The following is a 26,787-nucleotide window of genomic DNA, read 5'->3' as shown; positions in this document are numbered from 1 at the left end:
GAAACCCATTGCAGCATGACTAAGGGATGGTTCAGCATCACTTGATCCGTCCCTAACTAGAAGCTTTTTCACAAAGGAAGGTTTTAAGTCGAATCTGAAAAATAGTGTCTGTCTCCTGTATCCAAACTGGGAGCTGGTTCCATAGTGGAGGGGCCTGATAGCTGAAGGCATGTCCACCTATTCTGCTTTTGAAAGCTCACAAGTAAGCCTGCAGTCTGACACGAAGTACTCGGTTAGGATAATAAGGTACAGTGGAGGTCTATATTGGGGTGATTATTCAAGACTATGTGCGAACAGAACAATTTTACATTTAATTCTGAATTTAACAGGGAGAAATATGGTCTCTTTCTTGTCCCAGTCAGTGCTATCGCTGTAGCATATTGGATCAGCTGAAAGTTATTCAAGGTGCTTTTAGAGCTTTTAACAGCACTTTTGGAAATATGCTTACAAAAATTCTACAACAAATAGAAACACCCTATTCCAGGATGTCATTCATAGTATTACCTCAGTTTAAGTTTTTGAACTTGTAAGAGATGATTCGATGCATTATGTGCCTCGGTTTTGCCTCTTCAAGAAGTATTTCTCCTTTTTGCAGTCTGTGAGGTCTTCCAGACACCATTACCACGTTCCTCTTTTTCATGTATTCTCTGTCGTGCTTCTATTACTGTATGTTGTGCTTGACTGACCAGGTGATCCTGATATAGCAAGTCATGCAGCTGACAGCAGGAACAGCGTGTTGTCCTGGACGCCTCCACACCGGCATGTTAGATCAATTGTTTGATTGCTGTAGAAGCTGACAGTAACCTGTTGCTTTCTCCTAACCCTTGCGATCAGTTCTTTGGTAAGAACAACAGGAGAGCACTAGTGATTGCCAACAAGTTTTTTTTAGTAGAGAAATGAATGTATAGCTCTGTTCCATAAGGTTCAGTTTGCAACAGCGTTTCTCAAGGGCTTTCTAAGCTATGACCTGATTTATTTTGGGTTGCAGGACAAATTGCAGTCTGCTTTTAATGTATATATGTGGCCTAAAAAGTGTATTTTTGCAGAAATCAGCAACACTCCAAATATAACTTTAATGTCAGATTGACCTTAGGACTAGTCAGTGGCCTTTTTTAAAGAATTACTATTACCTCAAATGTGTGCATGTCATCATGTATGACTTTAGGTGAGTGTGACTGAGTTCTTGAATTAAACAGATAATGTTCTTATGTTCTATTTAGCTTTTTCAGAACACAAAAAACTTGCTTGTAAAACGAAAATGTGAGAATGAAGCATGACTCATGAGGACATTTTATAAATAAAAACAGCGGCTGTGGTTCTCTTTTTCCTGCCTGCCTTTTGTCATTGTGTTGGCACTAAATAAATGAATAAAAATAAGTCAGAGCTAGTGGGCAACGTGATGGGGAAAATAAGAAAATTAAAAGAAGAGTGCATCTGTCATCTCTTTCCTTTTTGCACCACGGGATTCACACTTTGCAAAGTCTCTTATTGTAAACTGAAATGGGCTCATAAAAAACGACGAGTTTACTCATGAAGAGTACTACGAACTGCATAGTACAATAAGTGTACAGTAGGTCAGTTTGAGTTTTTCAGCCTTTAAATAAATCTTTTTTGTGACTCTATTATTAATATGAAAATTATTTCAATTATCATCAGTGTCTAAACTATCCACAATTTGGGATTACAAGGAAGACACTAAAGGAAATGTTCATTCCGACTGAGTTTGTCAATTGTGTTACTTACAGTCCAAATAATAGTTTTGTAAGATGACATTATTAAAGTAAAGGCTATGTCAGCTTAATACCATTAACTGATGAGATACATTCAGTCACCCGGCTTTCATCTGAAATAAACATCACTTAAAACACTGAATGATCTTTACCGTCTAAATGAGGCCACAGAGCTAGGTTTTCTCCTTCCCACCATATTTACCAATACAATATAGCGTAGCTGATGCTAACTCGCACTGACATAAGGGATTTTAGTCATCAGACTATACAATGTGTTCATAAAAATAAACAAATTCAGCTGACAAATAACCAAATAATCATCATTATCTCAAGAGTGACTATACATCGGTTTAAGTTTCATGTTTTATGACCCATTGCTAATCCTAATGATGTTGCTGGAACACAACCTAGCAAGCTAGAAAAGCTTTATATTTGTTGTACTAATAATTCACAATTATTTAAATGTCATATGTAATTGTTCAGCAATTGCAGTAAATTGTTTCCTCCATACTTTTGTGCAGGTTCTGGTTGAATTTTGGCATTAATCAATCAGGTTTCGATGAATATCATTGCAGAGGAGATTAGAGTGGTATTGACTGGCTGAAGGGTTGGGCCTTGTGCCAGCTCTCATTAGTGGTCTCTGTCCTTTCACCTCGGTTTGTCTCTCAGTTTTCCCTGCTGCTAATGTTTGTGCCTGCTGATTTAAACCGATGGTAGTCCTAAGTGCTTTAATAGAAATGTATTGATCACAGGGCTTGCGAGCCATTTATGTGGCTACATGGATATTTTCACACAGAAAAGATAACAGGCAACCTATTTTCTGCATGTATACATTGCATTTTATGTCTTTCATTCTGCTGTTTTACGGTAAAAAAACAAAACAAAATGTAATCTTCATGTGAAACATTTGTGTTTCATGTAAGCAGTCTGAATTCGGCCTTACCTTGAGACCTATGTCCTATCAGTACTTGGCTATTGCAAAAAGAGTTTAGTCCATTTAGGTCAGTCAACCTAAATTTTCACCCAAAGTCTTAAAGGTTTTAACTCCAAGTTTGTCTCTAGTTTTCCAGTTTTTGAAAAACTCTTTCTCTGGTATCATTATTTCCCAGGACTCCATGCCCACTATGTAGAAGCCATAGTAATCACACATTGTTGTTTCTTACTCAGCTGACCCCTATGGCCTGCTCTCTGACCGCTCACCCCTTCCACACTGCATGGGGTTTTTAGAACGAGCCTCACAGTCAGCGACCTTGGTCAGCAGCTCCAGTTTTAATCAGTGGTTGTCTTCAGATGGGGTGTCCAAACTAGCCGCTTTCTGTTTCCTTAACGAGTCTACAGTCCCATTCTCACTTGCAGCCTATGCTGTAGCTCTCACTTGCTTTGTTTCTTTTTACATCAGGGTGATTGCCTCTTTATGAATGTGCCTGACCAGCACCTAAGGAAATTGGATACTAATTACCATTGCATGTTTAGTAATATTAATAGCTAAGCTAGCTAGGTGTCCATCCCAATTCCCACTTAGTCATATATCAATCTGGTTTTATACATAAAATTTTATATACAAATCTGCCCCTGGACTGGTTCCTTACTATCTGTTAAAATATAAAATATGTAAAAACCAAAGTCACTTTCTCTCATAATAGTTTACAAATTTTTATGTATAGAATAAACAACAAAACGACAATATTTGCTTTGTTATGCTGCCCCACTTTACAAAATAATAAGTCAGTTATAAAAGACTGGATTCTTGTAGTTGCTCTTCAAGTTGCACTGAACCTGTTTTGACCTTGATATTTATTTTATGCAATCTGCATATTGTGTTAACTCTTGTAGACTGTGACTTTTAATAATTGCTGTGATGTCTGTTGCCCTCTTGGCCAGGTCATTCAGGGAAAGAAACAAACATTTTCTTTAATCACACTGAGACTTTTACCTAGAGAAAAATGGTAGCGTGGAGATGTATACAGAAAAAAAAAAAACTATATAAATGAAGCACATCAGAGTTCAGACAGGGTTTGAATGTGATATCTAGCCTTATCTTTGAGTTGATGCAATTATATTGTTTTGATGTAAGCCGTTATTAATCCATTATATCCATTATATAAAAGGTGTAATGACTAATCAGTTAATGCTCTATTTGTTTTCCCTCACAATAAGGTAATTTACAATGACTATCTTCCCCCATTGCCCCTCTAGGGATCACCTATTGTCCGTGTGCATCTATCTCTTAACAAAGTTTGAATATTCTGACAAAGCTTTTCCAACTTTTGAAATTAACTTTGACCGGGGGCGTGCTGGTGGCTTAAAGATAATCACATCAAGGGCATGCAGCCTGACCTGTTTTTGCATCAGTAAGTTTCTGCTCACTGAAAAGCACTTAATCGTCAATTGTTGTCTTGGCTTTTGTGGGAATGTGAATAGCACCTTATTGATTGGAAGCAAAATGTTTTTAATGTTGTAGATGAGATTTCAGGATTGCTAGCTAATGGGAAGATGGAAGCTCGCTGCAATTTATTTTCAAGAAGAGGCCCAAATTGGAAAATCTTTACAGACATAATTAAGGCTTATCTGATAGTATTGTCAGAACTTTTCAGATGCTGTTTTTATTTATTTATTTTACCTATGCAGCAGTGTTTGTTAGGTACCAAAACACAAACATGCACAGCATTGAGATGGGTCTATCCAGAAAAGTAATGAATATAATGTAAAGAGCAGTATTGATGTTTCATCAAAGCTAATGACAGTAAAAACAATGTCCTTGTAACTGGTATTGCATTGTATTGCCATTATTTTGCCAAATAATTTAAAACTATGTCTTTTGTTGATGTTATATTATCAGTTAGATTAGGCTTACCCTAATCGAAGGTGTTACTTTTGTCCTCTGGTTGCAACTATGGGTGAGCTGCATTGTGTATGCCGCTCAAGGATATGGTATGTGGACCAGTGGAGCTACATGGAGTTCAAAGTCAGGCTCCTCCACCTGGGGTATGACCTGGATATAAGTAGCTATGGTGTTTTGGTGTTTCAAATAAGATTTCACTATAACAGATAATTGGTACTAGTGGGACTCTCCTTATAATAATATAGGCATGAAAGCACAAAGGGAAATGTTTTTCAGTCTTCTATGGGGCAAAACTCGTGTCCTGACAAAACATTAACAACAGTCTCTCTTGCACCTTTTCTCAGCACTATGCTTTATACTATCTTTCATACTGGATGACTACTTTCTCTTGAGCTCTGCAGAACACTTGTTTTGTTGGAAAGAACTGTACAGTGGATTTCATATTACTAATCCATGTAATCCAAGTAATCCAGAATTGTTGCTTGTAACGCTTGAAAATCAAATATTTGTTCAATTATTAGAATATGCCATTTTGAACTTGAGTAAATCACTATTCAAACAATATAGCTGTCTCCATCTAGTTCAATGAATGTAACCACAATCATAGGGAAGACTGTTGACTTCACTGTTATCTGAATAACGATCATCAAAACACTCCACAGAGAGGGTAAGCCACAGAAGGTCATGGCTGGAGAAGCTGGCTGTGCGGCTGCTGTATTGAAGCATATTGATAAAAAGTTGAAAAGTGTGGTAGGAAAAGTTGCACAAACAACAGAAGCTGGTGTCAGACCATCAAGAGCCACTGCAAACAGATATCCTCAGGAAAGAGGCTGCAACTGTCAGAGCTAACGTCAACCCACTCCTGCTTATCTGAACTAAGTTGAAAAAGAACAGTGCCAGATGCCTTTTTGGACCAATGTTCTCTTTTTAGATTAAATATTGGATTTCATTGGAAATGTTCTGTATTGTAAATCCTTCTAACTGATCATTGGAGCTATTCTAAAAATTTAGGATACTGGATTTCTCATTTACATGAGCTATAAGCCATGAACATCAAAAGTAAAGCAAAAAGGACTTGAAATATTTTAATTTAGAGGTAACCAATAAAGAATCTATGAAATTTGAACTTTCTGAATTAAAAAAAAAAGTTTTTTTGAGCTGTACTATACTTTAATAGCTGGGTAGTTGACACCATATTACCAAAAGATGCCTGTGTACCTTGTTTTTATTCATTTTGTTAGCTTTTGGGCATCTTTAAATTTCTTTGCTCTCTTGCAAAACTGATAAAACTTACATATCTGTACAGTAATATGAGAGTACCACCCGCAACTGGTTAGTTTAGTGTACCACAAATGCTGGAAATGTGCTGCACTATTTACTATGTTCATCCATCACCATAAAAATGGGCACTTTAATTTATTTTTAGCCAAGCCCACTGCTGACTGTAATTAGTCAAAATTGTATATTTAAAATGATTCCCATCAACTGCACTGGAGTCTTCTGTATGATTAATTTCCCTAAATGATACAAGAAAGGTAAGGACAATTAGATAATCTGTATTAGAAAGTAACCTTTGCAAAGAATTACATTTTTAGTGCAACCACATGGGAATGGGGCAGAATATCAAAAACAAGTTTGGACGTTCAGAGAGGGAATAGAGGTTCAGTGGTTGAAAGTTTTGGTTCCATGCAAGACGGCCCTGAGTTTGTACCCTTCTGCTTGCAGTTATTTTCTATGGGAGCTCCAGCTTCTCCCACAATCACAACATGCGCTCCTCCTCTTGTGACCAAAGTACTGGCTAAATAGATCTCCTAACGCAATGCTCCTTTAAACGATTTAATGTGATTTTCAGTGGATCCAAAAAATATACGTCCAGATGAACAGAATCAGCTTTTGGAGATTTACTTACTTGGATGATTGAGAATGCATCAAGACATACCACGCATTATAAGAAAAAGAAAACACTCTTATATTAAAAAATACAAACACTCTATACAAACTACCCATTTAGAGTCTTGGTATTTGTAGCTTTGTTGTTGTGGTGAGAGATATTTCAGTTTGAAAAAGGCCGTCTCATATATTCTAACCACTGTGTATATTTGTGTTTCCAGTTCATGTGAAAGCAGGAACCTGTGAGGTAATTGCTGCACATCGATGCTGCAACAAGAACAAGATCGAAGAGCGATCCCAGACTGTCAAATGCTCCTGCTTCCCTGGACAGGTGGCAGGAACAACAAGAGCAGCTCCATCTTGTGTAGACGGTATGCCAAGCTTCTCATTACAGTTTTGGTGATGATTTGAGACCAAATTCTGATTAGGGTAGAAATGTGGCACGGTGTAAACCTGTCACACCTGTCACTGTGCCTCTGGTGCTTATTTCACTGATCGTTTGGCACAAGGAGTTTCTCGTGAAGCAAAAAATACAATGTTGAGATTGCTGTTGTATAACCCAAAGGCTTCATAATCTTCAAATCAATTCACTTATCAGTTCATTCGCTCAGCTGTTTGTCTGCTTTATATCAGACATGTTCAGTGGAATAGACAGAAGGCCAGGTCATTTAAAATTATGTCAAAAGTGGCCTCAGTTACAGGTGAATCGATCCCTATCTCCTCTTTTCACTGTAATATCTCTGACAAGGCTTCCATATTTTGACAGTTCTCCCTTCACTTTAGAAATGTCAGGGAAAGCTGTTTCTGCCCTATAGGCCTCCTTGAAGCAACAAAAAATCTTGACGCATAAGCTTGCTGCACGCTTTTGTTCTCCTCCTACATACAAACATTCATCCTCCACACACCTTAACACACCTGCTCACTACTCTCACTGGCTTGACATTGACCCATGCCCTGTAATTCAGGCCTGAAAACACTCTGGAGCAGGACTGACAGGTCTCCACCACCAGCTAGAGATCAAAGTGCTCTCGTTAATCACTGTGCTGTGTATAGAAGTCAAAGGCACTTGCTGTTACTTCAGTCAGAGCAGAAGAACGCTACATATTTAAACAGCATGGTCCTAATTGTTTACTCTGCTGTTTTTCTCTTTTCCTTTATTTCCACTTTTATTTTACTCCCAGCATCCATAGTTGCACAGAAGTGGTGGTGCCAGATGCATCCCTGCATGGATGGAGAAGAGTGTAAAGTGCTGCCTGATCTCAAAGGATGGAGCTGCAGTACAGGAAACAAAGTTAAGACAACTAAGGTGTGTTGAGTTCTGTGTTTGAAAGTAAAAAGTGGGTTCGCGCCTTCATTCATTAAATTGCTAAAATCAACACAATGACACAGTGATAACAAAGTCACAGCCTAGAATAAAAGCTGTAAGAAAATGTGACCCTAAAATAACGGGGAGGTGCGAGGTGAAAGAAAAAAGGAAGAAAACCTAAGAAAGCACTGAAAGTTTTTTTTTTCATTAACTTCAGATGAATGAGATCAGAGTAGGCAGAGTAGAAGGCAGCAGGAGAGGAAGATGTGACTCACAGGGGAGAATCAGTGAAGTGTATCTTGAAGCGATCAGCTTCTGCACTGGAAGGGGGTGAGTTAAGTTCAGCAATCTATTTACTTTTAGACCTATTTTGTTGTCTAACTACAGTCAGTTTATTGTATTTTACTTAAGCTACTAATTTGGTTGCAGCATTTAGATGAGGTATTCGGCAATGCAGCAGGCTCTGGGGCAGACCAGGATGTAAAGGGAAGCTGCTGCTGAAATGTACTCTTCCATGCAATACAATTAAAGCCAAAGAATTCTGGCCTCAACCCTCAGTTTATTTTGGCACAACTGAACTCAAAAGCAATTTTATCCACAAAATACCAAGGAATGTGTAAAATGAAGATTGGTATAGCTAGCCAGAAAACAAATCTAGTTTTGTTATATTAGCAAAATAGTAGCAATAGAACTTAACGTACAATAGGCTAAAGTAGGTAGTTTGGACAATTTCTGACTGTGTTCAATCATCCAAATTCTAGATTATGTTAGAAAAATTCGGTTGGTTTATGTGAACAAACTGCCTGGCTTGAGCTGCAGGAGGCAGGACACGGGATGATCGCTCAAGTGTTGTTAAATACACCAGACAATTACATCCTCTTTTCCCACCTTGGCACAATCATTGAAACTTTGTAGGGAGCTGACAGGCTAAATGCGTTTACCGTATTTACTGTTGACTTATCATAAGTAAGAGAATATGCACAAAGGGAATTGTCAGGAAAGAGATGGCTGTTTGGAGACACATCACTTTTATTAGTATTTTGAAAAACAAGTTATGGGTACATATTTGCATAACTTTTTAGGTATATGTACAAGTAGCGGTAATTACAAGTATGAAACATGTACTGTGCTTCATAAATGAGTAACAAATGTAGTACAAAACAATAACCTACAGCACACCAGAAAAATAGATTCGGCCTACCTTTTAGGCTCAGGTGCAGTGACACGGCTTTAACAAGAAGAAAAGTCAGTCATTCACCACCATCTTCCTGCGCACTAAAACCACCAAAGTCGTCTTCTCCAGTGTCGGAAACGAACAGGCTCAGGATGGCTTCGTCATTCACTCTCCGCTTCTCTCCTTCGTTGTCACTTTCAAAACCAAAGAAATCCTCGTTGTCAGTGTCAGAGTCAAACACCCTCAGAAGGGCCATGGCGGTGTCCTCCTCTCCATCATGCAGCAGTCCAGCCCTTCGAAATCCGTTGGTGATCGTGGATGTTTTCACACTTTTCCACGCTGTCAGAATCCACTGGTGGAGTTGGGCATAACTTGCTTTTCGCAAGTTTATCGCCGCTCATCATCCACGCCTCCCGCTGAACGTGTAGCGCTACTTTGAAGTTTGTTTTTCGTGCTACTTTGTACGGCACTACGTTGCCTGGCGGACGGACATGTGACCAACATACCACTCTTGAACCCCGATCAGGCAACGTAGTGCCGTACAACAGCAGAACAAACAAAACAAATCGTCTTACGATACCACAAAAATCATGGACAATCCATAGAAAAGCAGCACCTGACTAAAAGCCGCAGGGTTCAAAGATTGTGCAAAAAGTAGCGGCTTATAGCCCGACAATTACGGTAATATATGATCCAACTGCGTCAGCCATGGAGTGAAAGGTGCCAGTTTAAAACTGTTTTGGACTGAAAAGCTCAATCAGGCTTTCTGGAAAACGCTTGGTTCCAAGTAAAGAAGGCAATAAAAATGCATGGTATTGTACACTGACTGGATATTTTACAAGGTACACGTTGCTGGTATCAGTCTGGATCCTCTATTGCCTTTGTGGCATAGATTTAACAAGGTGCTGGAAACATTCCTCAGAGATTTTGGTCTATATCAGCATAACAGCATCATACGGTTGCTGCAAATTTGTCAGCTGCACATTGCTGACTGAGATCAAGATTGTGGAAGCCATTTGAGTGCAGTTACTTTCCAGAAACCAGTTAGAGATGATTTGAGGTTTGTGACAGGTATATTAATCCTCTTGGAAGCATTCGACCGTGTCCCTCGGGGTGTCCTGTGGGAGGTGTTGCGGGAATATGGGGTGTCTGGCCCATTGCTACGGGCCATTCGGTCCCTATACAACCGTTGCAAGAGCTTGGTTCGCATTGCCGGCAATAAGTCGGACTCGTTCCCGGTGGGTGATGGGCTCCGCCAGGGCTGCCCTTTGTCTCCGGTTCTGTTCATAATTTTTATGGACAGGATTTCTAGGCGCAGCCAAGTGGCAGAGGGCTTTCGCTTTGGTGGCCTCAGAATCTCATCTCTGATTTTTGCAGATGATGTGGTTCTGTTGGCTTCATCGGGTGAGGGCCTCCAGCTCGCACTGGAACGGTTCGCAGCCGAGTGTGAAGCAGCGGGAATGAGGATCAGCACCTCCAAATCTGAGGCCATGGTTCTCAGCCGGAAAAGGGTGGAGTGCCCACTCCGGGTCGGGGATGAGTTCCTGCCCCAAGTGGAGGAGTTCAAGTATCTCGGGGTCTTGTTCGCGAGTGATGGGAGAAGGGAGCCGGAGATCGACAGACGGATTGGGGCTGCAGCTGCAGTAATGCAGACGCTGCACCGGTCCGTCGTGGTGAAGAGGGAGCTGAGTGTAAAAGCGAAGCTCTCAATTTACCGGTCGATCTATGTCCCTACCCTCACCTATGGCCACGAGCTGTGGGTAGTGACCGAAAGAACGAGATCGCGGATACAAGCGGCAGAAATGAGCTTCCTCCGAAGGGTGGCTGGCCTCTCCCTTAGAGATAGGGTGAGAAGTTCGGCCATCCGGGAGGGGCTCAGAGTAGAGCAGCTGCTGCTCCACATCGAAAGGAGCCAGCTGAGGTGGTTCGGGCATCTGACAAGGATGCCCCCCGGGCGCCTCTTGGGTGAGGTGTTCCAGGCATGTCCCACCGGGAGGAGGCCCCGGGGCAGACCCAGGACACGCTGGAGAGATTATATCTCTCGGCTGGCCTGGGAACGCCTTGGTATTCCCCCGGATAAGCTGGAGGAGGTGGCTGGGGAGAGGGAGGTCTGGGCCTCTTTGCTTAGGCTGCTGCCCCCGCGACCCGGCCCCGGACAAAGCGGATGAAGATGGATGGATGGATGGAAGCAGCCATCCAATGATGGGTACTAACATGTGAATTTTTCAGCAGAAAATGATAAAGAAGAAGAATTATTAAATATCAGATGTCCAATTTAAGTGATTCTGTGTGAATTGTAGCCTAGCTGACAGGAGTAACATTAATGTGGTCTTCTGCTGCTAATGGAGGCCACATACTTCAAGGTTCAATGCTGTTGTACATTCAGAGATTTGTTCTACTACTAGTTTTTGCACCATTCACTCTAAATTCCAGTGATGGTCGTACAGGAAAATCTCAGTAGATCACCAGTTTCTGAATTACTCAGGACAGCCTGTCTCACACCAAAAACCATGTCACATTCAAAGTCACTTAAATGAACTTTCTTTGTACTTTTGATGCTTGGTTTGAGTCAAAAGTGGGAAGAAAGGTCCCACTTTTCTTCCCATCAAGATGTCAGCAGGTCATCTTCACCATGTCTACATGTGATTGACTGAATAGTTATTTGTGTTAAGGAGTTGAACAGGTGTACCTAATAAAGTTTTCCATTAGTGTATACATATGCTGAACACATTATAGTAGATGTGAAATTAAGAAATGAAGAATATCACACATTCATATACTGATGATAGGTATGTTATCGGACCGATATAGAGATATGTTCCCTGAGCTACATCATAACAATGCATATAAATAGAGATACTGCCAAACCTTCACCATGTTCTTAAACAACTTTGGAGATGACCTGAGATAAATATAGCATATGCTGTATATTTTATTATGGCTTTAGTTTATTTTATATTTAGCTCCTGTTAAGCAACATTCAAAAGGAATGCTTATTTAATCAGAGCCAATTGTTGTAACATTAGTCACAACTGGTTTCTTTAAACTTTTTCTGTCAGAATGTAATTTTGGGGGGATTTAAGAGATAATCTGACATATCTAAATAGCACTTGTGATGAATTACAATTATTAAATCATGAAATGAGCTCAGGGTTTTAATCACAAGTTGACAGTTGAGCTTGTTTTAAGACAGCCAGCCTGCAAAATATTTAGTGTCAAAATGATTACTGGATATTCATTTTGTGCTTCATTAATATATGCAATAAGACATTTGTCTTTTTTTCTGCATGCATAATTTCACACTCAAAGCAATTAAATCATTACAGGCTGAAAGTCAGATATAATCTTTTATATGACTAGAATAAATATAGAAATACAATTATCATGAGAGTCTGCACTGCAGTTGGTAGTTGACTACTTTGTAAGCAAAAAACAATTATCGTATCTGTAACAGACAATGTGATTGTACACCACTGAGGTCACTGATACAAGATGGAAACTGCAGCCTCTGATGAACGAAATGTTTCGCATGACTGATCAGATTCGTATACCATGTTGCCATCTCATCCTCAAGGTTTCTGCATTAAGGTTAAGTGAGAGGAGGCTTGAATCACAGCCTGCCTTCGAATAGGCTTGCATTTGACTTCCAAAGTGCAAGAGAGAAGCAAAACAAAGGCAAGCAATGGCAGGAGAAAGACAAACAAACAACGAACAAATATTCCCCCAGGAAGCAAAATTGTCGAGTGGGATATGCTGAAGGAGCCAGGAGGGCTCAAGCTGGAGCACTTCTGGAGATTAATAGAGGTTATCTGGAAGTGTGTTTTGGGTTTGAGGGTGTGGTGGACCTGAAGTGGATGGTAGGTGAGGAGGGGGGACACAGTAGGCCCTTAGCCATCCATCACGGTCCACTGTTTGACTCACCAAACGCCTGTAGTTGAGCTGCCTCTTCCATTATTCATGCCTACAGGAGGCTGGGATGAAGCAGAGCTTTTTATTTTAGCCGGGTTAATAATTCATGCCCTCTCACACAGCCATGGGAAAGCAGAAACAGAGGCACAGACGAGCAGGGGTCCAGGTGGCTAGTAGAACCCGTCAGAACCTCGACTCTTTTTTGATTAGGGAGTCAGCGGGGGTCGCTCCATGCTCATGGCCTTGCTACCTCCCACAGAGAGCAAGCCAGGGACGGCTTATGTTTGCTAGAGGGCTCTGTACCTGAGTATCTCAACAGTTAGCATCATTCTGAGGAATGAAGGGAGGGTTTCCTGAGGACTGAGCTCAGGTTCTTAAGTGTGGCATTGGTGCAGTAAATGTTTCTGTGAAGTCTATTACTCTCTGAATAGAAATCCCAACAAATGAAACTGGAGCATATCCAAAAATAGTATTTCAGTGATTCAAAATGTAAGCCTTTTAAGTCTTGGTTACAACTTAGGTTGAAAGACATAAACCCTGGTGAAAATTATATTTTACACTCCATTTTTTAGATAATACGTGATTTGGGTAAAGTGTAAAAAGTCCAATAACAGTCATAATTACATTAATTTAAGTAAGTCCGTGTACAGAACGGGAAAGGTCAGAGGTGGCCTGGTTTTACAGTACACTGCATATTGGTTTCTTTGAACTTAGGACTTGCAAGTTTACAGTTTGTTTTGGCTTCACAGCTTTTATCGGTGTCTTTACAAAACCAGTGGGCAGAAATGCTTTAGAGAACAAAAGGTAACCCCACTGTTGTTTACAATACTGCTTTAAGACTGAGCTCAGTTTACACTCTTCAGTCTGTAAGTTATTTTTCATATTTGGAACATTAAGGGTCCAGAACAGACTTTGCAGTACATGCCTCCTACAGTACTTATTGCCCAGCAGTGTTGCTTCGATTAAAAAGAAGTGTAAATTCAGTTATGATGAAGTCACATCAGTAAAGTAGATGTCTTAACACCTCCCTAGGCCCCTTTTCAGACAGCTCCAGTTGTTACCTCTTTCTCAGCATGTCCAGCAGCAGCTAGCGTTATGGTTCTGCTCGTAATGTCAGGAATTATAACCTCGGCTGTTCCTGCTTTTCACTTCTCATCAATCAGAAGACAAAACAAAAAGAGAGGCTTTCCACTTGACAGGTGCCGCTTGTAGAGAATGTGTTGAAGTGTGTTGATTGATAGCTGTCCAAGAGAGATTTTTTTTTCCTGTTAAAAAACAAAAAAAACCCAAAAAAAAAACCAGTGAAAATATCTCTTGTTCTCTCTAACATAACTGTGTAAAGTGTATGCATTTTAGCTACAATGTATCAGATAAATTATAGGTGCAGTTCAGCTGAGAGAACAAATAACCCTAGCTGGAATCTAATGTTTTCCGAGACAATATCCACATGAGAAAATAAGTTTTACTGGCCAAAATATAACGGAAAATGCGTATTGTTAAAACAACAAGAAAGAAATAAGCATGAGAAATTCCTTTAAATAGATGGTTTATACTCCAACACAAAGGTAAATTCATTGAAAGGTAATGGAAAAGCAGAACAGTGCTGATGCTGGTTATTCACACTATATCTGGTCTCAAAACAAACCTGTTAGTCCAAAGCTGCTAGTCCAGTAATGACAAGCGACCTTATTGGAATTTCTTTCCACCGTCCAGGCCTGAAATAAACTCTCATCATTACACATCTGCCAACGGGGAACCCTATACCATCTTCTAATTGATTAAAATGACTATAAAAGAAAATATCAATGAACACAATGGTAGTTTTTTCTTGAAACTGAATCCCAACTATATTGCCAGTCGAAAGCATGAGAATAAAACTGTTTTTTAGAGTTAAAAGGCAGGGAAATGCTCAGCAAATGTTTAATCAATAGACAGCTCAGAAAGATGAGCTAAATATGTTTAATGACAGTTGTTTTGCTTTTTAAATCATTGATTGAGGCTGACATCAACTATGTAATTTGCACAATGAAAACTCTAGAACTGTGAATTAGTCTTTTTGTTACTTAACAATGATGTGCTGATTCTCATGGATATGGCAATAGTGTATACACGAATGTGCTTCTGCATACGTGTGCTTCAGTAGCTATCCATCCAAAGCGGAGTCTTAGATTATTAATGTGACTGACCTCCGGTTGAACAGTCAAGTGTGGTCTTTTATCCTGAAGCAACTTAAGCACTAAACCCGAAGGAGCTGACTTCTGCTGATTCCCCTTTGTGTGTTTACTCCCCAGCAACCATCACAATGACACCCAGAAACCAATGAATGCTAAATGCTTTGATAAGCTTTTGCTAGGCTTCAGGTTTTTGTGACTGCTAACATTGTTTTGCTGTGGTTTTACTCTGTTTAGTGTCCAAGCTTTTTCTCTCTGTCACTAGTTCTTTAAGAGGTCAAATGCCTGTTAGAATCTGCTTCTGCAGTCACAAATGTGTTTGTACTTGTACTTTTCTAACTTTCCTTTTACAATAGAAAACATCTTCAGTGTATAAAAGAAGTTGTGGGGTTTTCACAGTTACTGAGCAATAAAGTGAAATGTAATAATTAAAAATTAAATATTATAAATAAGGATGCAATGTGTCATAGAAAAGACTGTGCGTGTATGGTGGTAATTTACCAGCACAAATACAGGATGCAGAAGACAGGAGTAAAATATTAACAAGCTTTTAATGCTGATAAGTCAAGAAATTACAAAGTCTAACATCCGGGGATGAACAAAGAGCAAAACCACGGAATCCAAACATCCAAGATTTATTGGAATGTACAAGAAGCACAGGGAATCCAGACTCAGAAAACACTAGGAATCCCAATACAGGAAATGTTCTACTACAAGGACACACAACTACACATACAACACAACAAACGACAAATGGGAGAAGTAATGGGTGGAGAACTAACACAGCTGAAGATGATGAACATAACGAGACAGGGCAAGTTAAAGTCAGTAACAGAAACACAGCACAGCTAGCAAATCAAGCAGGAAGTAAAACACAACTAAACAGGCAAAGGGATTAAGTAATCTGATTCAACAGAGATTTTTTGTTTTGTTTGTTAGTTTTTAACAATACAATAATAATAAGTGCAAATCTAATAACGGATGGCCTGAAAACAGAAATACAGATGAGGTTTTTGTAAAAATGTACCACTTTTTTGTACTTTTAACATAACATTTTATAGTAGTTTCTTTAGAAAGCATAAAATAAAATAATCTCCCCCCCCCCCCAACCATGGAGATACACGCACACGCACTGCTTGAAACATCAAGTTAAAACTGAGGGATATCTTCCAATTTACACGTAGTGTAAAAACTGCAGAAAGGGTTTAAGGTGTCCTTTGAGAAGGAATGATAGTAAAAAACAAAATAAATCAGTTTAGACTTGAGGAAAATGAAATGCTGATGCTCACAAATCAGGACATGGCATTATCACAACATTTTAAATTGTCACGAACTAGAGTGAGAAGTATCATGAAGAAATTCAAAGAGTGCTGTCATGTTTCGGCTGTGTGGCAGGCAGGGATTGGACCCAAACGCAAACTCACGGGGACAGAACTTGAACTCAAAAGCACAGCTTTATTGCTGGAAAATAGAACACAAGCAATACAAAACTAAACCAGGAAAAGCTAATTAAAATGCATACGGGGAGAATCACACACAGCATGAGGGAGACTACAACACTGACAAAGAGAAACACAGGGCTTAAATACACAGAGGGATAACGAGGGAATGAGACACAGAAGGAGAGTACAGCTGGGAGTAATCAGGCTGGACGAGACAAGGGAAGCAAAACTAGAAACACGCACATGAGACATGGACCTTCAAAGTAAAACAGGAAACACATTGACTGAACTCTAAACATGCAAACTTAACAGCAACTGAGAAGACAGACTATAGGGACCAGAAACATGGTACAAAGAGGTCACAGTAGACACAACATTGAACACAGGGAAGCCATATTACAAAGCCAAAGAACTAAACCTATGATAACCATAACTGAAATCTAGGGAAACAAGAAACAGTACAACAAAGGACTCAAAACATAATCCATAATATAAAAACACGAGATCTCTTCAAAATAAAACTGGAAACATGAGAGGCAGACATGACAACATAAGACAACAGACATGAAACACACGAAGGGCAAGGGAGACTTCACAGGGGTTGAAAACACAAGGGGGAACTAATAAGCAAATGAACATAGGAAACCTAATGAGCTTAAACATACTATAAACATCAAAATGAACTAAAACTCAAAACACTGGGTCATAAGACCCAGGATCGTGACATGTGCAATAGAAAACAAGCTTGAAGGAGGTTTGATGCAAAAGATTTCAAAGACTCTGGAGAGAAATACTGTAGCCTCAAATAAGACAATCATGAGAACCCTGAACAGAAATTACCTGGGAGGTTGCCGAGCAAGAAAACAGAAGAGACCTTCAAACCGCTATCAAATGTCAAGGCCAACTTGGAGAAATACTATGCATACTAGAAGTGCGTTCTTTTTAAACATCCAAAATAAAACTAGCATGTTTGGAAAAGCTTTTGCAAAAATTCCTTGTTCTGTTTAACCGCACTTTGGAAATACTGAACTTTTCATAGGGGGCTAATAATTCTACCCTCATGTGTATTTGTGCATTTCACTGTAGGTCACACTAGGACACTGTAGCAGTAATAATGTGCCAAAATTTTTCTCTTATACTGTTGACAAAATCGCCAGACCTAACTTCATGTTACAGTTTTTTACAGACGCTAGGACACATTTCTCAATACTTAGGTCACTTTTGCAAAACTCCTCACACAGTGAGCACAACAGAAGTCTATGTGGGCTAAACTGAGGATCAGTTATCATTGTTTTGGCACAAAATGCTTTCAATGACTACATCTCTCAAATTTCATGAATTATCTTCTCACTCAGACACAACAACTGCCAAAAATCTTTGTACGGACAGGACATTTTGCATGTGCTTACATACTGTTTTCAAAACTGTTAAACTTATGGCCAAAACAATAACACAAAGCAAAAACTAAAAAGACAGCAAAATCCAACAGCAATATTTTATTGAAACATATTTTAAATCTAAAAATGCAGTTTAACCAGCCACAGCTGATTCTCATTGTAGATGAACATCTACACAGGTGTTACTCCTTCAATTTTTCAACTCCTTCAATTCTGGCAGCCAGAAGATTATTTCCTAGGTGTATTGCCCTAGATGACATAAGATGTGATGTGGATGAGAACCTGTGGCCAAATGGAGAAGACCGAGTAGAATAGCATTACTATTGTATGTGTATCAGTGGATGGTGTGTATACAAATTCTTGTATCTTGGGATTACTTAGTGCAAAAAAATAAAAATACATAAACAAATATTAACGAATTCTGCATGATGTCTGATTCATTCCAGTAACATATATTGAAATTATAAACAGAGATGTGTCCTTGTTTTACACAAGAAAACACTGTGTAATGCTACATGTTGTTAGTGTTTTTTAGGTCATTGTTTTGTGAGTGACAAAGTGTGTTTGTCGGCTGTCAACCTTTGCTAGTGTTCTGGAAGAATGAGTTTATTTGAGACCTGAATAAAGTGTTTTGGTAGTTGTAGTGCATTTTGAATGTGAAATGACCTGCTTTGCCAGGCTGAGGGTCAGTTAGGAGAATTGTGTGAAGAGTTTTGCAAAAGTGACCTAAGTTTTGGGAAATGTGTCCTAGCGTCTGTAAAAAACTGTAAGCCACACCATGAATCTACTCCGTTTACAGCTTCCTACAAAAGTAATATAAGACCTACTAATTTTCAAATTGTCTCTCACACCCGTGATTCCCGAGGACTGCCACATGGAAGTGAAAATTAAATTGTGGCTCCCCAAACAGCAAGCTCTGTATTATCAGCTGCAGCTCTAAGCAGCAGAAAGATCACACTTCAATACAGCTTTTGGATTGCTTTGCTCAGAACACTGATTGTGTGTGGTAAGGTCCTTATTGATTCAACTGGTGAGACCCCGCTAACTTCTAACTGAATAGCACTAAAGTGCAAATATTCACACAGGAACACCTGTTCTTATATCAACCTTTCTGCCTGTCTGTCTCTGTGTGTGCGTGTGTGTGTGTGTGTGTGTGTGTGTGTGTGTGTGTGTGTCTGTGTTGGTATTAAAGTCTGTCTAGCATCACAGGCCGAGTCACAGAGTCACTTGTGTTCTACTTTTTAAACGGCAAACCAACAAAGAACAGCATTCACCTCCCAGAGTATTTTTAGAGATTTGCTTAAAGTGAGCGTAGTAGCTACAAACTGCATCTTTCAATCCATTATATTAATATTCATGAAAACATCTGAGAATACTTATTCCAGTTGTATGCCATCATGAATAATAATATTCCCTCTGTCTGCATGGAAATCATTGACCAAGATGCACACTGCATTACATCTGACTACTACTGAGTGCCATTTTTTTGTAAGAGCTCAGGTTTTAGAATTATAAACATACCATGCTGGGAAAATGAGCACCTTGAACCTGTCAGACTTTCAAGAGATATAAATTGCTTAAGATGTAGCATCAAAACAAGAACTTTTTTTTTAATGGAAAAGTTACTATTCCAAGGCGAGTCAGATGGTAAGAATCGATAGCAATGGTAATGGATATTTTTTTAGTACTAGCTTGACTTTTGTATATTTAAAGTTCGACTATTTACTTTAATATTAAAGTATTATAACAATTTCTTTACTAGTTTGATACTTGGTGTTTAGTAATTAGAACCAGGCATGCTCAGCTGAGGTACACAGCAGTGACATTACTTCTGAAGGTATTTCATCATAACCCAATTTATTTAACAGATTGGAAATTTAAGCTGGCGCTGGATGAAAATGTAAGACATCACTTTGTAGTTAATTCTACAAAGAACACTGTCTGGTGATTGTGTTGTGAACATCTGTGCTGTGAACATCTGTATATAATGTGAATATTGTTTTTTGAATTATTTAAATATTTTTGTCTCGACTAATGTACTGGATCAAAAGGCAAACACGGCCATAAAGCTCTGCTGCTAAAATAATCAGCAATCACCAATGCTAATGTTCATTAAGCGTTTTATTTATGCTCAACATCCACATGCATTCCAAGGTCAATGTGTGCAACTTTTAGAAGTTCTCAGTCATAACGAAGCAAAAACATTATGCTTTTTTATTATAACAGCAGCAGTGTGGTATTTTTTGTGTGATAATTTTCACCTTTTGATTATGAGTGATCATGAGCGTCAGAAATGTATTTTGGATTTTTTTAATGAATAGATAGGTTAGTTTGTTTCAAATCATCAAATGTTTAAAACATTTAGAATTTTTTTTTAAACATTTTAATTTTAAATATTTCTAGAACATCTTAGACAATTTTCTTAGTTATATATAGTAACCCAGGTCATCTTCCAATTATATTGGAATTCAAGTGGGCAATCTACTGATAGTTTTTTTTCTGTCATATTTGCTCAACCCATCATGGCAGTTGAATGGAAATAGCCTTTTCCTCATGTTTGTGACTATGAATGCCATGCTTTTTTCATATTTTAATGAGCCAATACTCATTTGGCACACTTATATTTGCATGTGTGCCAAATTACAAGTCCTGATTCAATTTTATGGTAAGAAAAGCTAGTGAAGTGTTTGTCTTCACTTTGAGATATCCATGCTCAAACAATGCCTCAGATTTCAATGTGTGAAAAAATACCTGAAAGTGGGCAGGTTTAAAACAAACAACCTAAAACAAACAAACCTTCACCAACAGTTTATGCCATAACTGGCCTTATAAATAGTCAAATAAGAACACAAACCATTTGCAGTATTTCCTTCTGCTTCCTAACTTCTTATTTCTTCCCTGTCTCTAGGTCACCCGATAGTCGTCTGTTTCAAGGATAACCTCATTTGAAACCAGACACTGTTTCTTTGATCAACACCGTTGGACAATTGGATGTCGTGTTTTGAGAATTGGTGGTAACCAGGGACCAATGAGGACAACAATCACGGACATTCAAGTGAATGAACCAGGGACCAGGGAGCATCGTATAAGACTACATATCCAAACAAATTCCTGACATTTGATCTAGCATCAACAGTAGCTGTCTCTGAACTCTACTGCCCACCAAATCTCTCTTTGTATTATAGTTTTATTCCTTTGGACTAGAGATCTCAACAGTGAAGATATATATTGACTAAAGGACTCTGGATAACAGAAAAAAAAATCACTCTTGAAACAAAACCATGTGATGTGAAACTTGTGTTATTTTCTTGCCACAAAGAGCCCCAGGACTCTTGATGCATATCTGTGTTGATCTCGTGAGATCATAAGCATTTCCGTTCCTTTTAGCCTTATGGAGCAGATATCTCTTCTGTTTCTTTTTGTTAATTTAAAGTGTTTTGTCTTTTTTAAGTTTGTTAGGATGTCAAGTCTTCTTTCTGAAAGACAAAAAGACAATGCCACAACAATGAAACCAAGAAAAAAATGTAAGATGTTTCGCTACAGCTCACCAAGGGTCAACATAGCTCAGTTCTGCCAAAATGTTTTAATGGTATCTGTTGTTTTCAAAGCCTGGTGACTACTATTCATTACAAATGTCAGTATTATATCAATAAATCTAACTTAATGGATATTGCTGTTTAAAAAAGAAAGTTTGATTTTTATTTTTTTATTTTTTTACAGTTTCTCTTTCTGTTGAGGCATTTTGCATACCAGGCCATAGTGCTGTATAGGCAGGAGCTGTTGGGACTTAAAATTAGCAGGTCAAGCAAATAATCTGACAAAAAAAGCAGGAAGAGGGGGAGAGCTCACAGCTAATCAAGGTTGTGTTCATGGTGGATTTGAAATCTGAAAATCAGCAAATGCAAAAGTAGGCCATGTTCAAAAATACAAATGGGTGAAATCTCATTGCAATGTTCTTCTCAAAATTAACAGACTTAAAAAAAAGTATCTGAAATCTGGTCCAGGGAGATAATTATCTCTTACCCTAAACAACCTTAATCCTATTTGGTTCATTTCCCAAAGTAGATGTTAGTGTCATCCTTGGTTTATTGCATTAAATTAATGCTACCCATCACAATCAAATTATAGGACTTATTTACTTGTTTTTTGAGATCCCATGAGGCTTTTTCTGTTATAAATCCAAAATCCTTGTTACTATGTGTAGTAAAATAAAGCTTCTGAGGGAGTTAGACTGAAGAGTGTACAACAGGAGGTTGGAAGACAATCAGTAAAAGGCACAGGATTATTTAGCCCTAATGACGTAGCCATTTGAATCAGTGGAGTTAAAGATCAAATAAAACGTCCGTTCATCTTGACACATATAATATAGTTATTATAGTTACTGATGGACGGGAAGCTCTATCATGAAAATTGGTTAGAACTGGGTTTCTTAGAGAAGTCATAAGAAAGTTAGGGATGCAATTATAGTTCACCTGCATGTGATGTATACTTTAGGGACAGGAAATCACAGTATATTATGTGCCACCCTTTTCTGATATGATAATAAAATAAATTATAATGTATATTTCCTCTATAGGTGTCATGTTTATGACTCTAGGAAAATATCATATAATCTGTGCAAAAATGGCATTTTAGTAATTTCTTTCTGTAAGTTTTTTTTTTTTTTAAAAATCAAACATTACTTTGTGCTACACTTTCATAAATCCAGAGATTGCAAAAGAGAGAAAAAAAGAAAAAGCTTCAGTCTAGACTCAAAACAAACCCTCACTTTATGAGGAATTTCATATTTTCTAAGTCAATTTCCATCTGTAAGTGAAGCGGTACATTTGCCACAGAATGCTTCTTATACTAAACACAATTAATTAAGCAAAAAATGTAAAAAGCTTGCTCCCAAAGACCAGACCCCAGGGACTGATGCTGAAGGGGAGGAATGAGAAGGTTTGCTATGGTTAAGTGATCCAGGTTGCCTCTTGTTTGGTTAGAAATCATTAAATTACAGTAATGACTAATTTCTCATTCCTGCATGCAATTCACTGGAGACCACCATGGATTTAATAAAGACCTGGCGATGAATTACAAACAGTGAATGGCTGAGGAAAAGCTATGTGATTATACAGAGTAATTCATAAGTGCATTAATAAAACAATACAGAAACATTGCTAAATCATTTGAGATAAAGGCTATTTGCATAATTCATTAAGATTAATCAGACCAGGCAATCTAACACAGTGCTCCAAGGAAAAGAGGGAGAAGACATGAATCCGTTCCCCTGGAAAACCCTTTCTATCTACAAACAATGATACAAATCTACCCTTGGATCAGAGAATTAACCTCTGTGCACTTACAGCCCCTGCAGTGCTGAAACACAATCCTTCAGTCATTCACCTTTATGCGGGCTAATATTCTATTAATAATGAAAGATCTTTTCATACCATTGCTCCTCTGGGTTTTGTTGCTTTGCCATAAAAGACCTTCACAGAAGTTGAATGGAAATACAGGTTTTGTGTTTGGAAACCACAGTGCAAAGCTGAGGTCTGGCTGTTTGACAATTTTGTCATTTACTTCTGTATTTCTGAAGTTAAATAACTTCAAAAACTTCAAAAAAACTTGAAACTGCTGTGGCCCTCACTCCAGACTTTATCGCAATCAGCTCTAATTGGGCACTAGTGTGATTAAGCATTTGTTTGTTTAGTAACATTATATCAGAAAGATCTTGTAGAACTACAAAATTGATTTTGCTTTACAACTCTGAATGAGTAGTATATCATCGAATATATTTCTTAGCTTTCGATATATAAGGACCCAAGCAGGCAGACATGCAAACAACGAGTAAACAATTACTGTTGTTAAATGGACTGATTTTTGTACAGTTATTTTCTACTCTCCTGGAGCACTCAAAGCGCTTTTTACAACATGCCACATTCACCCATTCACACAAATACTTTCTTCTATGCTTTTTAGTGCTTACTTTCTAACATTCACACACATTCATACACCAATGGATGCATCAGAGAGCATTTTTGGGATATTTGGCCTGCAGACTGGGGGAGCCAGGGATCGAATGAGTATATGACCTGCTCTACCTCCTGAGCTACAGCTAATTGTTAAATCTAAAGAACTACAAAGTCAAAAAACTTACTAGAAACTAGAAAATAAAAGGACTACACTTACCTGCCAGTTCATTAGTTACACAGTTTTTAGTACCTGGATGCATTTGTTTTCCTTTCAGAACTTAATTCTTTGTGGCGTAGATTTAGCACGGTGCAGAAAACAGTAATTTTGATCCATATCACAAGTTTTAGCTGCTCATCTGAATTTCCCAAATCCACCACATCTCAATGATGCTGTGTTGGACTGAGATTTGTTGACTGTCAAGGCCATTCAAGTTCAGTGAACGCACTGTCAACATCAAGAAGCCAGCACGAAATAATTTTTGACATGCCATATTATCCAGCAGGAAGCAACAATCACACCGTGGTTATAAAGGGATGGGCATGGTCAGCCACAATACTCAGGTACCCTGTGATGTTTAAATTATGCTCAGTCGGTATGACGGGGACCAAAGTATTAACCCCTCCACATTATATTGAACTATTGATACAAGGCAAGACAGATCCATGCTTTCAGGTTGTTGACATCAAACATGTAACATGTGAGCCTGTAAAAATTGTAGCCTCAGTTTCCTGTTCTTAGTTGACAGGAGTGGCATCCGGTATGGTTTTCTGCTGCTGTACCACTAATTCAAGGTTCAAGGTTGTGCATCCAGAGATGCTTTTCTGCATACTGGTGTTGTAACAATGGGTTATTTGAGTTTTTATAGACTTTTTGTCAGCTAGAAGCAGTCTCTCATTCTCCTTTCACCTTTAACCTTTTAGTGTGTGAGTGTGTGTGTGTGTGTGTGTGTGTGTGTGTGTGTGTGTGTGTGTGTGTGTGTGTGTGTGTGTGTCTCCTTTAAGGATTTTTCATAGTAGAGAGAGAGATGAAATGATAATCTAGGAATTTCTCTGGATAGATGGGAGAGAGAGAGAGCTAGTGAGAGTGAGACTGATAGAGGGAATGGGAAAACACCAGGATAAAATAGTTATACCTGAAGACAACTGCAAGACATAATTGCTTCCCATAGTTACTATAAATACAAAAAAAGTTATAAATAAAGAAAGCGATAGCACAATAGATAGCACTTTATGAGAAAGTTTGAGAATGACATGGCCTATGCCATGTCTCCAGCGTTTTTCCCAGCAACCCCCTCCTACCTCTGCTCTGTGTCCTGTAGTTCCATTCGTCTTACATTGTCACCTTGCACCTTGTCACCCACCCTTCACCTGATCATTTTATCAACCTCAGGTGTATCAGTTGTTTCAAGGTTTTGGTTCTAGTTTTATGTTTTGTTCTTTATAAAGTACTTTGTTCTAGCCAGGTTTACCCTTGCCTGATGGTCTGCCCTACCTGCTTTGCATATACAACCAACCTTTGGTTAGCCTCCCTCCATATTCCACTGCCATTCCAAGCTAAATTCCAAAACCAAGACAGAGACTGGTTTCCATTTCTCTCCTCATTTCCCAAAACTATGCTCTCCATCCAGCAGTCACGCTTTCTACAGCTCCCTACGCCATCGATCATCTTTAAACCCAAGTTTTAGCATTAAAGTCTTTAAAAGTTTCCCTGAGTCTGTTTGCTTTCTTTGCATCCACAACAGTAAAGTAATTTTGCAACTGTAAAATTACCATGACAGGAATCACAGGATATTTTTAATGACAACTGCAAGTAGAAATCTGGCGTGATAGAAGGAATGCATCCTTGCTTGAGTTGTCAATGTAGCAACTTTGCTTTTTGATATTGCATTGCACTGGAATGCACTGGACAAAACACATCACACTAAATGTTTTTGCCAAGTCATCACAAGTGTTTCTGACACCCCTACTGTGGAGCCAGACTGGTCTGATTAGCATGCCAGTTTTTCCAGCACAGGGATGATGCTGGTCTGTACAAAACCTTTGCTGTTTTAACCTGTTAAGTTTATAATCTGGGCTGTACAATTACTATAAATGTACTGGATTTGGTTTATGTGCTTTTAAAATTTTTTGTGAATAATGAATGTAAATCATAACTGAGATGAGAGTATTAATCTTTGGAACCAGGTGACATCAGTTAGTGATACTGGTAACCAGTTTGAACATTTGTTTGAAAATGAACTGAACACCTCTGGTGCCACTGTCATAGTTGCTGGGTAAATATATTCCTACAGCCAATAACATTTCAATTTTGTGCTGAATTGTCTTTAAATGCTGCAATTTTCCTGTCAAATTATTAAACCTCCTCCCTATTTTTTTTCTTATCAGGAAGAAAAATAGCTCAGAAATTGCATTTAAATCATCCTGCACATTAAACTTCTCCAGTGTATCTCCTGCTAATGGAATTCTTTGAGGTGTGTTATAGTGCGTAGGTTATTAGCTTATAGCTAGTTTCATTGCAATTTTTACAGACTGATGCCTCTGAAGCTGTTGATTAAAATCCTCCCATAACTCCTCCCAGGAATAAATTCCCTGGTCAGCCATCTGCAGTAGAAAATAATGTCAGTAAAATGGCATTTCTAGCTGTGGTCAGGGAGATGCACACGTCTTATTGGCAGTGGATGAGACTGACTCGCCAATCCTATTTTTATTGGAAGGCCATTATTAGACCTAAATTTCAGGTAAACCTTATCTCAGAGTAGCAGCTTCCCAATGGTACCCCCCTCCCCTTTGGTAACATCTAAATGTAATAAAATAATAAATCTAAATAATTGAAGAGCACTAAACCAATTTGCTCATGTTTTGGGCTTATCTAATCAAACAAACAAACTGAAAAAATATACAAATCTAATTTTCCTACTCATAAAAAAGAGAAACAAAAGACAGTGCATATTTAGATCTAAATCAAGCGGGGT

At 38.6% G+C, this 26,787-nt stretch overlaps 1 protein-coding gene across 1 annotated transcript in view; it reads left to right on the top strand.

Annotated features, from left to right (window-relative positions):
• tafa3a (TAFA chemokine like family member 3a) overlaps window positions 1-25,632 on the top strand; it is a 120,558-nt gene extending 94,926 nt beyond the window's left edge. Inside the window, exons 3-5 of the mRNA XM_085275012.1 lie at window positions 6,684-6,833; window positions 7,644-7,768; window positions 20,770-25,632. Coding sequence (XP_085131138.1) covers window positions 6,684-6,833; window positions 7,644-7,768; window positions 20,770-20,781 — 287 coding nt within the window. The 3' untranslated portion in view covers window positions 20,782-25,632. The remainder of the gene's footprint in view (window positions 1-6,683; window positions 6,834-7,643; window positions 7,769-20,769) is intronic.
• The last annotated feature ends 1,155 nt before the right edge of the window (window positions 25,633-26,787 follow it).

This window comes from Mchenga conophoros, linkage group LG5 (genome assembly GCF_057382185.1).
Source record: "Mchenga conophoros isolate Kocher_MC1m ecotype Shallow Benthic linkage group LG5, M_conophoros_male_GT1.1, whole genome shotgun sequence".
In the NCBI taxonomy this organism is placed as follows: domain Eukaryota; kingdom Metazoa; phylum Chordata; class Actinopteri; order Cichliformes; family Cichlidae; genus Mchenga; species Mchenga conophoros.
This window is presented reverse-complemented; position numbering and strand designations above follow the sequence as displayed.